Source organism: Corvus brachyrhynchos, unplaced genomic scaffold (genome assembly GCF_000691975.1).
Source record: "Corvus brachyrhynchos isolate BGI_N302 unplaced genomic scaffold, ASM69197v1 scaffold239, whole genome shotgun sequence".
Classification (NCBI taxonomy): domain Eukaryota; kingdom Metazoa; phylum Chordata; class Aves; order Passeriformes; family Corvidae; genus Corvus; species Corvus brachyrhynchos.
Genome location: NW_008246057.1, coordinates 4,591,515 through 4,603,595, shown reverse-complemented (window position 1 = coordinate 4,603,595; position 12,081 = coordinate 4,591,515). Strand labels below are relative to the sequence as shown.

The window sequence follows — 12,081 nt, the reverse complement described above, 5'->3', positions numbered from 1 at the left end:
GAGGCGGCCTCTGGCCCTGCTCAGGCCACCCAAAACCCGCACACACGCCACAGGGCCCAGCATAGTTAGACAAAGGAAAACAGAACAAAACATCTCCCTTTGATTGTCTCATGGCCGTTATCCCTGAATAAGCCAAGTTTATCCCAGCTAGGGCCAGCCACGACTAAACCATCGGGCAGGAACAAGCTGCTGTCTTCTCCTTTGCATTACAGAAATTCAGGTGGTGCTGTTGATTTATTCCACTGGCATTCAGTACTGAAATGTTTGTTTCCAAACTTGCTACACCACCCTGAAGTCCACTAGCTTTTACCTACACATTAGCATTTGTAAGTGAAGCACTAGAAAAGTCTACCCCCAGCATGCAATAAATTGCTACTTTGTACACATTCAGCACACAACTCATTTATTGTAAATTAAAACTTTTTTGTACATAGAGGAAAGGAATCAAATGACAATTGGTAGGAAGTAAGGAGGCAGGTTTCCAATTCAGAGAATATACCTTTTTTTACCTTAGAACAATATCATTTAAATACATCCATTGCAGCACATCCATGAACAAAACCATTACCAGACTGACTATATCAAGACTGTTAGAATTCTATGTTGTTAATGCAGTTCAACAGAATCTACAGCCATCTCCCAAAAATTATACAAGTGAAGAATAACACCTAAAACACTTCAAAGATCACAGTTGCCAAGAATTCTTCATATTTCAGTTCAAATTCAGAACTTGAGTAGAGGGGAATCCAGATTTTCTTTGTTTACATCAGGGCTCAGAGTTATAAGAGGAGAACTCAAATCAATTAGCTGCAAGAAAAACAATAAAATTTAGCTAGTGTAGTCAACTGTTGTGCATAGCTACTAGCAGCTACAATCTGTATTATTCTCAATTACTTGTTTTGTTTAGAGTTCCTTTTAGTATCCAGAAGACAAATACAAGCACCACACTCAAGAGTTTGTGTTCTGGTTTTTTAAAATATGCTCATTCTTAGACAAGCATAAGCTTCTCACAAGGTGGTTATTGTCCATACTTACCTTAAAAGCCTAAAAGGCTTTTCTGAGTTTCACTACAATGCATATTCTAATTACAGTGCCAACCAGGCAGGACACAGCACTTCTGAACTCCTCTGAACATGCCCCCCCCCAAGTCAGAGTTCTGCAATCCTCCTCTTTTGACAAAATTTGAAGGGCCTGATACTCAATTGAGCCCAACTACATCTATTGTCAAAGGCTGCATCCTCATAGTTACCAGCATTCATCTGACAATAAATAGAGGTATCTACCTTCAAGCCACTAATGCATGAAAAGCACTTGCCTAGAAATGCTTGTAAAATTTAGAGCAGATTCCAACAGCACACATCTTCCAGCTAAGGAGAGGATTAGAAAAGGAGCTAAACAGGAGAGGCCACCTTTCTTTTTTGATTAAAAAGAGTTGCTGCCAAGAACTGAAAACGTGCAAAAAAGGGGAAACAAGAGTAAGCATGCCAATTCTCCTGAAGACAACATTCACTTCCTGCTTCAGAACAGTTTCATTCTATAACAACTGCTTTAAGTAGTAAGTTCTTTCTCCATCCTCCTCCTTTTCTTATTTGCAGATTGCTCACTGAGCTCTAGTTCAGAACACACTGTTTGATTTTAAACATGACATTCTCTTAAGAGCACCTCATTATGTATATCATATTGAGCTAATATTAAATATTCCTACAGTATTGTGGAACTGCTTTGGAGACAAGGGTATGTAGCCAGCTGACATTTTTCTGCTAACATACTTGCACCAGATTATTTGAATAAAACTTACCTTTATCTGCCCAGATAATACAGGCTTTGGAGAAGTAATCTTACTCACTTCAGGAGTATTGGAAAGGTCAATCAAAGGTCTACTTTCACATTCAGAAGGCTGTGGGAGAGATTTGTCTACTCCAGTATCTAGCAGCAAGGCCTTTAAAAAAAATAATTCAGGTTTTCTCCTCTGTTCACCAAGCTTCCTTCATATATATTGTGGGAGTCAATTTAGCTTATACAGCTATAATAATCACAGAACAGGCTTAATTTATAGCTTGGGTGTTTTTCATGCAGGATTCATTGCACACAGTGTAAAAACCTCAGCTCCTGCTCTGCCAGTGGCTAGCATCACAGGGAAAATGCAGTAAGACAAAGCAAAAGAGATCCTATGGCATAAAACAGTTTTTCACTTAAAAGTAGAGTTAAATGTAAAACAGAAGATTAATAACCCTCTTAATAGTTAAATGATTTAACTACAATTATTGTGCAATGTTATTTAGCCATAGAAACTATTCTCTACAGCTTCACACTCTAGTTATCCTTTGGTCCAGTTTAACTACCCCATACATGTACTAAGCAATTCTGAAACAGAGACTTTATGCCCCCGAGTAAGCTAACAAGGAACATACTGATGCAGTAACATCAAGTAATTTATCTACACATTATTCTACACCTGAGTATTTGTAAAACAATAGCCACTTTGTCAGGTTAATATTTCAGAACTACAACTTCAGTCCTTTCTTTTTAATGCCTGTGGAGTACCAGCTTTCAACATGAAGCCACGACATTCCTGGGAGAGGGAAAGTGTTCACTGAACTAATTACTTGACACTTAAGTTTAGTACTATGTGGACTTTGGGGTTTAATCCTCCCTCACTGCAGATTAGCACTCCTGTTAGGTGACTGAATTTAGCTACAGCAGTGTTTTGGGTTTGGGTTTTTTAATCCCTGAAGGAGCTTTACGGGTGCAAAATGAACTGCCCTGCAACACTACTTTTTTAATTGAATCCAACAGGATTTCACAGTACTCTTCCAAAAGTGGAAATTTAATATAAAATCTGCAAGTATTTGACAGGGCATTTGAAATGGGAACACACTTAGTGGAAATACTGAACAAATTATGTTCAATGCTAAATACAGGCACTAGAGGGTGCACATGGTTACAGCTAGTTGGGCACCACAATATAAAAAAAGACATTGAGCTATTAGAGAGCACCCAGAGGAAGGCAACAAAGATGGCAATGGGTCTGGAGGGGAAGCGTTATGAGGAGCAGCTGAGGGCACTTGGTCTGTTCAGCCTGGAGAAGAGATGAGGAGAGACCTTACTGTGGTCTTGAACATCCTCAAGAGGGGAAACACAGGGGCAGGTATCAATCTCTTCGTTCTCGTGATCCGTGACAGAACTCGAGGAAACATCATGAAGTTGAGTCAGGGGAGAGTTAGGTTGGATAGTAGCAAAGTATTTTTCACCCAGAGGGTGTTTGGGCACTGGAACAGCTCCCCAGGGAAATGGTCACAGCACCAGCCTGACAAAATTCAAGAAGCATTTAGTGTGATTCCTGAGTGTCCTGAGCAGGGCCAGGAGTTGGACTTGATTCTGATGGGTCCCTTCCAACTCAAAATATTCTATTATTTCATGATTCCAACGCATTTTAACTTCATGTATACTGAAGTGGTTTTCCTACTTATCCCTTACCTTGAAATAATTTGGTTTCAAGCAGTTTACTTAGTAATTTTGTAGGAAAATGTATTGTCATTTCTTACCTCAGGTTGTTTCTCTTCAGCCAGCTCATTTTGTACTTCTGTCTCTTTTAATACATTTTCTACTCCTTCTGTAGCAGTTTTCTCTGGTGAGAAGTTAAGTGCAAGAGGTAGTACAGGTGGAGGAGATGTATCATCTTCTGAAGATGTCTGTCTCTTACTGTCTTGTTTCTGTTTAGAACTACAGAAAAGAGCATCAGCAATAATTGAGCTCTTTAATCAGCATTAACTACTAAAGACAGACAACCTAATTTCTAACCTCATTTTCTCCTTTTTTACCCCAAGTTTTAATGACCAAAAGGCTTCCAATATTTTTATTCAAATAGTAGTTACCTGCAAAATCCAAAATATTTCATTTTGCAATAGAAGTATAGCCTACCCATGCAAAAAAAAAAAAAAAAAAAAAAAGAAAGGGAAATGATTAAGAAGAATTTAATCTTATTTGACATTTCTGTCCAGCCTAAATTTCACACAAGGTATTTTGGTTGGGATTTTTTTAAACTTGGAAGAACTAGCAAAGAGGCATTGATCTTGTATATCACTGAGCAACCCACTTCAGTCCCTACTGAAAGGAAGTACTGACACCGGCTGGAGGACCAGAGGCTGTAATCTGATTAGTATGATAAAGTCACTGTAGACAGAATAATTGTTTCCTTGAAAGAAAAGACCATTTGAGACATTTGACCTCAGTAGCATGACAGTTTTCTAGCCATGAATCATTCCTACTTTAATACTGCTCCTCTCCACCAGCCACAAAACAAGCCTGCATACATACGGCCCTTGTCAGAAGATGCTGGGCTGATAATATGGAGAACACTACTTTCACAGAAAACAAACAGAATTAATAAAAGCATAAGTAAAGCTGCTCAGAAAATAAAGTTTAAGTCAACTAAATCCTTGGCTTTTTGACTGATGCTTTAAAAAGTGTAATTTTACAGACCATTGGCAACAATATAAAACAAAAGTTAGAAGTAATATGCATTTTAATCAGCTATTTCCCTTCATCAGAAGGCAATAGCAAAATGACACCAGAGCATCAGATACAACTCTTAAATTGTTCCCTAGCTCAAGAAATACAAATAATTTCCTATTAAAGCTGTAATTCTTTCATGTTAGATACTGACTCACCTCAGTACAGCTTATAGCATTTTACCAGTCACAAGTTATAAATTTTTATTAGGCTATACAGCTTTTTTATGCTCAAATGCTTTATTCTAACATTTAGCAGAGGTCCCTGAAACCCAAGAGTCATCACTAGAATTCATTCAGAGGCAGTTTGCCTACAATACTCATTTCATATATGCAGATTTCTGTCTTACCCAGCTGTAAAAGTCTTTTTGGTAGAAAAGCTGAAGCTTTGCTGGAGAGATGCAGCATGTGGAGAAATTGCTGTTCTTGGTACAGTTTTAGGAGTCACTGCTGGGAACCCTGAGATCCGACGGATGGGTGTAGGTAGGCCAGACCGTTTCACACTGGCAGGAGTCATGGTGGCAGACCTCTCAGGAAAACAAAAACTCTGGCCTTTCATAGGAGTGCTGACTGCCATGGCACTAGAAGAGGAACATGCCTTAGCCAACACCTTCTAGAAATTGTTTGAATAACACCATTCTACCAAACAATAGAAATCCATTCCCCATTGGTCAGCAAGGGAACAGTATTCAACTTAAAGTTGATAATCACAGCATAGCAGGGGCTTTACTTGGTAAGAATTATTTTATGAATTATTTTAGTCTATTTAGCACTGCAAAGAAACCTCTTCTTAATAGAGTGGGAGGGGTTATTTGTTTTAGTTTTGGGTTTTGATTTAAGTCGGTTCCAGTAGGCATTAACACATCTAACTTGGCATGTCTCAAGGGACTAGATAATTAAGTTAGAACTTTTAAGACTGTTGCAACACCCAACCATGTCACATGCTGAGAAGGATGCCTCAGTGTATTCAATTTTCAGTGACGCCCTACCTTCCAGGTGTGCCACAAAATGTTAATCCAAAAGATGGTGTTGCTTTTGGTGCCAATTTGTTTGGTGTTGCATCTAAAGAGAAAAGTTTTGTTAATTGCTATCACATTAATATTTTTTTCTTTTATAGCAGTTATCTTTCAGTTAAATACTAATTTCTTCCCAAAGGTGGACAGAAGTGCAATGAAACAAATCACAAACCTTCAAGGTAACATTTGCTTTTAATAACCAAAGTAGCAGACAGGTCATACAAAGTATGTGCTTACCTTGAGTTTTCACAGGAGCCTTAGCTTGACCTGTGGAAACAGACAAAACTCTAGCCTTGGGCTTTGCACACAGGCTTCCTTTTAGTGAACTCCCATCTTTATTCTGCTGACATAGCTGCTGCAGACTGGGAACAGAGCTTGGTCTCTGAATTCCACTGCCTGCAGACTCAGATGATGTTGCAGAAGCTGAAGATTTAGTCAGGCTTACGGCACTAGATATTTTGGGAGTACTAGCTGATCTCACTTGCTTCCTGGATTTCTCAGTATTGGCAGCCTGCAGAGATGACACTGTGGTAGGTCTGACAAGGGCCAGCCTGTTTGTACTAGATGAAACCTTAGAGCCACTCACACTAGCTTTTGATGATATGCTTGATTTCCCTGAAATAGAAAATTGTACTTCTGAAGTTTTTGACTAGGCAGAATAATTACACTAACACAGGAAAGAAAAATAGAAATTTACAGCATTTAAATTTAGGTTCAAATAATTCAAGTTTAAGGAGAATATATACAACTACTGAAAACCTATTCCTCAAATTCTTCAGCAATACTATTTTACGGTCTTCTCACCAAATTCCCAAATTACTGCAGTCAGGTGAAAGAATATTCTTCAAGGAATGCCAAAACAGCTTGCAGATTCAAATTACTTCCAGCATTTTCTCCCAGCATAGCTGGCCCTGTTCCCTTAAGCAGCCTTTCAAGGAGGTAACAGTTTGAGTTACACTGATTAACACCACAGACTAAACAACCCCACAAGCATTTTTCCCAGATTTCTGTAAAGTTCTTACTTTTAGTCTGTAGGTTACTTTCAATAAGAGAAATCTTGATTAGACAGTTCTATTGCATAAAATAGTTCTTACTAAGCTTTTAATAGTATGTTATTAATCTCCCAGAAACAAGGTGCAAATAAAAATTTGCTGTAACTTGGTATTTTTATAGATGTACAAGAACTGTAGTCCTTACATCTGTCAGTGCTTTTAGAAGACTATTTTCCTGATCCTTTGAGGCTTACTGAAATGGTCAAATTGATGGCCTCAATACAGTACAAGCCTCTTGGCTGTGTTATCTCCCTAGAGGTGTTTTTCCCATCTGCTTGGGTAAAGCTCATCCTTTATTTAGGCTTACAGAAATGTGGAATAAAGCCTTCCACCTTCCTTCCAAATTTCAGTTGTTTTGGCAGGTTTTTTTTTTTTCTTTTTTTCTTTTAATTCCAGTCAGACAAGCTTAGAGCATTCAGAAGCTCACGTTCTTGGCTATAATAGAGAAGATCATGCATAAAAGGAACAGAATTCCTGGGGCATTGCTTCCTTTCTAGCTGTGTCAGCTGCTCACATGTAGGCATCGGGCTTGGATCAATCTAGTTTCTACAAATGATGTATGTCTAACATTTATCTTTAGTCCACAGGGATTACTGGGTTAGCCTACAAAATTTTATTCTCCATACAAAACATTTCTTAGTGCTTGAATGTACTGGACACCATTAAAACATTTCCAAATCCAAAGTCCAGAACATGCTTAGCTATTTCAAAACTGATTTGTGGCACAAACATGTAGTAAGAGCGTTACCTGTTTTGCCTATAGGAGAAATGGGTAAACTTGAATTAAGACTTGATGAGTTCATGCTGGAAGCTGATGATGAAGATGATGATGATGTAGTCTTTCTTGTGAGACCACTGGCAACACCAGGACGTTTCAGATATGTCATCTTCCTTAAGCCAGGCTGAATCAAAAGCAAAAAAAAATGCCCTATTTAACACATGATTTTGCCATTATTTGTCTTGGTATTGTAACTTTTTACTCGTGAATTTTAGAGGAGCTCCTTAACTCAGATGACATTTTTAAAAGTGAATTTTCTTAGAGAGAGATCATTGTATCTGGATTATTATACAGAACTGGAACATCAGACCTAGGAGGCAAACAATTATTTTTATTCCTGCCACAAACCTGAGTATGGACTTAAAGGAATTAAAGAATAAAAAGAGTCAGCCCAGGCACCAGTATATGCTGGGCACCAAGGAGCTGGAAAGCAGCTTGGCAAGCAAGGCCCTTGGGAGTGCTGAACATGAGCCAGCAATGCACCCCTGCAGCAAAGAATGCTGATAGCATCCTGGGCTGCACGAAGAGGAGCGTCACCAGCAAGTGAAGGGAGCTGATCCTGCTCTCTGCTCAGCACTGAGAGCCCACACCTGAAGATCTCCCTACAGTTCCAGGCTCCCCAGTACAAGAGTGATTTGGAGCTACTGCAAAGAGTCCAACAAAGGGCCCCTAGAGTGATTAAGGGACTGGAGCATCTCCCACCTGAGGAAAGGCTGAAAGCTGGGGCTTATCAGCCTGGAAAATACAAGGCTCAAGGTGGATCTCATCAATATATAGAAATATCTGAAAGGACAGTAGCCAGTGGCACCCAGTGACAGGACTAGAGGCAATGGGCAGAGCAGAACACAGGAGGTTCTACTTCTGAACATCAGGTAACACTTCTTTTACTTCAAGGGTCACCAATCACTGGCACAGGCTGCCCTATGAGGTTGCCAAGACTTCATCCTTGGAGATATTCAAAAGCTGTTGGGCCATGAGCCTGGGCAAATGACTCCATGTGGTCCTGTTCGAGCAGGGCATTGAACCAGATGACCTCAAGAGGTCCCTTCCAACCTCAACAACTCTGTGATTCTGTGACATGGCACACAGCATTAAAACAGGCATTTAAAGCTTCAAAGCAACTGACAGCTGTAGGTATACTACCCTCATGCAAGTTATGGCAACCTTTTCATATGGTATAGTTAGCTACACACATCAAAAACTTTCTTACAGGAAACTGCTCATCACTTACCTGCAGCTAGTGCTTTAAAAACAAAGGCATGCTTGTTAATCCAGCACATTTACCGTTGCTCTTAAGTACATTCATTGCATTACAGACTTAGAACACACATTCAAAAATGGCAAATATAAAACATAAATTACTTTTCCTTAAAATCATTTTACACAACAGCTTTAAATTAAATTAGAAAGTAAACTATATTAATTTCTTTTCATCAGAAATACTACAGAACTTATTTTCATATTAAGGAGGCTTGCCATTACCTTACTTGGTGCAGGAAGGACTTTTGTGTCTTGCACTGAGGAACTGCCACTGAATGAAGACTCAAAGGCATCTAAAGCAATACTAGATTTATCGGAAATTACATCTTCAGATGATCCCATGCTGTTCAAGTCTCTTTTTGTAGAAATACTAGTATTTTTTCCTCGTTTGAGCTGCAAATTTCAATGCAACATTTTAATAGGTACTAGTGCTTCTAGAAACCACTATAAAGCTTTTTACACACATTGATTCTGTTCAGAAACAGAGACAAAAGTCAATGAAGCCTCCAAACCCAGTGAAGTCTTTAGACAAATACAGTCTGAAGTAAGTCTAGTGATTGTATTTGCCAAGTACTAGAACATGCCTGAACGCAGAGACTGGACAGCAACTTAAGGGCAGTTCTGCAACAATTCATCAGTACAAATCCTATAATCACATTCACCCACATACTGTTCCATACTGTAACTGTACCTTACAACTATATTGGACTCTCCACTTATTATTCTTCCACTTTACTCTGCCTTCCAAAAAGTGAGACATTACAGTAGTAGAATGGATCATGCAAACTGTCTGTTCAGACAGTGGGGTATAATTTGTCTAGTTAAAGTGTTTAAGATCATGTCTTTCCTGATAGCACACAAAATCAAGAAGAAATTTATACCACAAAGGAAAATCAGAGTCCTGTAATTTCTATATGTGATGGTTCTTAAGAAGCCCCTACCACACCTTCAGTAAAATCCACGATACATACTGGAGCCTAAGCCATAAAGTGTAGAGCAATAAAATCCAGAAGATATTCTATCTAAAGACTGGGATTTGTGCTCACAAGGTCACTAACACCACTGTTTCCTTGCTATCCCAGAACATTTCCATTGACAAAGATTAACAGTAAAAAAGGCCACTTTTACACATTAAGTGTAAAATTATACATGAAGTGTAACAGTGTAGTAATTTTGCCAGCAACACAGAAGTGTTAGAAACCAGTTAGAAGAGAAGCCAAGAATTATAGTATTCACAAAACCAGAATACAACAGAAATGTACTTGCAAATGCTCTACATTGTCATAACAGATAAAGTAATTGGTTACTACACCATAGGACCTGCCCTTTTTTTTTTTCTATATATGTTTTCTGACTAAGGATCTTATGAGGTAGAGGAGCATCAGAAGATTAAAGTTCACTTTTAAAAATAAAAGATTGTAGACAGGTTAAACATTCCTAAAACACAGAGACCTTACTTGAAGAAAATGTTGCCCAGAACCTGACTTTACCTTGTCAATTGTCAACAAATTGCTTTTCCCAGAAGTAGATGAAGGTTTTGCCATTGGCAGTTTGCCAACTGCCTTTGTGTTTGTTTCCTGAGTTTTCTGTTCCTCTGTCAGGGGCAAACTAGCATTTTTTGTAGGAGACACACAACTTTTAACAGGGCTGTTGTTAGGAGGAGCAGGAGGAGCACGTACTTTGCCATCTGACACAAGTTTATGCGATACCTTCTGAAAACAAGGTGGCAGCTGACATGCCAGGCTATCCTGCACACAGTATGTCTCCCGTTTAACAGCCCTGGGACTTATTGCTATATTTTTGTTTCTCAGTATCTTCAGCTTTGACTTTGAGTCCTCCACAAATGTTTCTACAATCTTGTTTTCCTGTTCTTCTGATTGGCTTATTTTACTCTCCTTGTTCTTGCTTCCAGTCTCTATCTGCAGTGCCAACAAATGAGCTTCTTTGAAAATTTCCACAAATTTCTCTCCTTGAAGTGGGCTCCACATGAGTTTATCATCAGAAGCAGACACACACTTTTTTGCTTCAATACTGGCAGCAATACATCTTTCTTTGTGTCCCACAGGTCCAACAAAAACTTCATCTTCATTTCCACTACAAAGAAAAATAGTTTAGCCCAGCACCTTACGTGTGTCAATTCTGAAGGGTGTACAGTACTTACATTACTTACCTTGTTGAAGAGAGTGAAAGGTCAAAATCAAACTTTTCATCAGTCAGAAGAGGAAAGTCTGAAACTATAACAAAGATTTTATCACAGCATGGATTTGCAATGAAAATGATTGCATTATGCTTTGACAATTTGGTGAGTGATGTCAACTGGCAAAAAAAGCTTTAGCTACCAAGTTTAAAAAATTAAACTTAGAAAAACATGCTTTAGGTCCAAGAAATTTAAGTTACAACTGCGAATATGATCATAATTGTGAGATGCCCAAATATTCTGAAACAGCTCAATGGTGATTTCTAAGCAGCTGTAACAGGAACATGGAACACAGCTCATCAGCAGCCTCCAATTAAAATGAGCGAGAACATGTAATCTAGAGCTATGTGACAATGCATTTGTCCCATTCGTCAGTTCTTTTCTTGTTCAGGCTACCACAGAACAGTAGCAGGAACCAGTGAGAAAGGCTCCTTTTCTTATTAGTTAACAGATACACTAAATAAATCAGCAGCTGATGGATAAGGAAAAGGGAGGAGCTCAGATTAGATATATAGAAAGGAGGTTGATGACATCAGTCACTATTACACAAGCTTTAGCACCATGCTCCACAAGCTCTCAGGAGGCTTCTGAGACTGGCAACAGCAGCCCATCCAAGGAAATGAGTACACAGAACATGAGATAAAGCAGACAGAGGTTGTCTACTGATATGAGCTGTCCTAACCTATAACAGGGAATATACCACATGGAGAATAACTCACCATATTCTACACCTACCATTGCTCATGCAAATATCCAGTTTTGCTTCAGTCACATGACTCAGGCTATGTGCTGACATTTCTTTTTTTTCCTCCATAGTACCTGGAAAATATAGAAGTAGACATGCAGGAGGTTTAAAAAAAAACCCCAAAACCGAACAACAACAGGGTCACGGACTTTGATGATACTGCTGAATTAGTGAGGGGGTAAACATTCCCTCTGAAGACTCTCATACTTAGGGAGTGCCACACAGAATCACAGAATAGTTAGGGTTGGAAGGGACCTCTGGAGGTCATCCAGTCCAATCCCCATCAAGGCAGGGTCACCTGGAGCAGGTTACACAAGAACGCATCCAGGTGGGTTAGGAATATCTCCAGAGTGGGAGACCTCACGACCTCCCTAGGCAGCCTATTCCAGTGCTCTGCCACCCTCCATGTAAATAAGTTCCTACTCACGCTGAAATGAAACTTCCTGTGTTTTAGTTTAATTTAGTATTACTACTCATCCTGTGGCTGGACACCACCGAAAAAGTGGTTTATGGGATGCCACA

General features: G+C 39.1%; 1 protein-coding gene across 1 annotated transcript; it reads right to left on the bottom strand.

The window, feature by feature from the left end:
* Positions 1-380: 380 nt before the first annotated feature.
* On the bottom strand, positions 381-11,630 carry GTSE1 (G2 and S-phase expressed 1). The gene is made up of 11 exons (XM_008642531.2): positions 11,550-11,630; positions 10,788-10,851; positions 10,108-10,711; positions 8,840-9,010; positions 7,328-7,481; positions 5,765-6,142; positions 5,501-5,573; positions 4,862-5,092; positions 3,546-3,723; positions 1,799-1,939; positions 381-807 (listed from the first exon to the last, which is right to left on the bottom strand). Exons 1-11 carry the CDS (start codon positions 11,626-11,628, stop codon positions 724-726), a joined length of 2,157 nt encoding a protein of 718 aa, XP_008640753.1. The 5' UTR covers positions 11,629-11,630; the 3' UTR covers positions 381-723.
* Between the last annotated feature and the right edge of the window lie 451 nt (positions 11,631-12,081).

Bases quoted from the DNA above. Each gene is read 5' to 3' on its own strand.
- GTSE1 (XM_008642531.2), bottom strand. From the start codon at position 11,628: ATGGAGGAAAAAAAAGAAATGTCAGCACATAGCCTGAGTCATGTGACT. The intron at 10,852-11,549 runs GTAGGTGTAGAA...TCTTTGTTATAG, and splicing joins GGATATTTGCATGAGCAATG to TTTCAGACTTTCCTCTTCTG. The intron at 10,712-10,787 runs GTAAGTAATGTA...TTTTCTTTGTAG, and splicing joins CTTTCACTCTCTTCAACAAG to TGGAAATGAAGATGAAGTTT.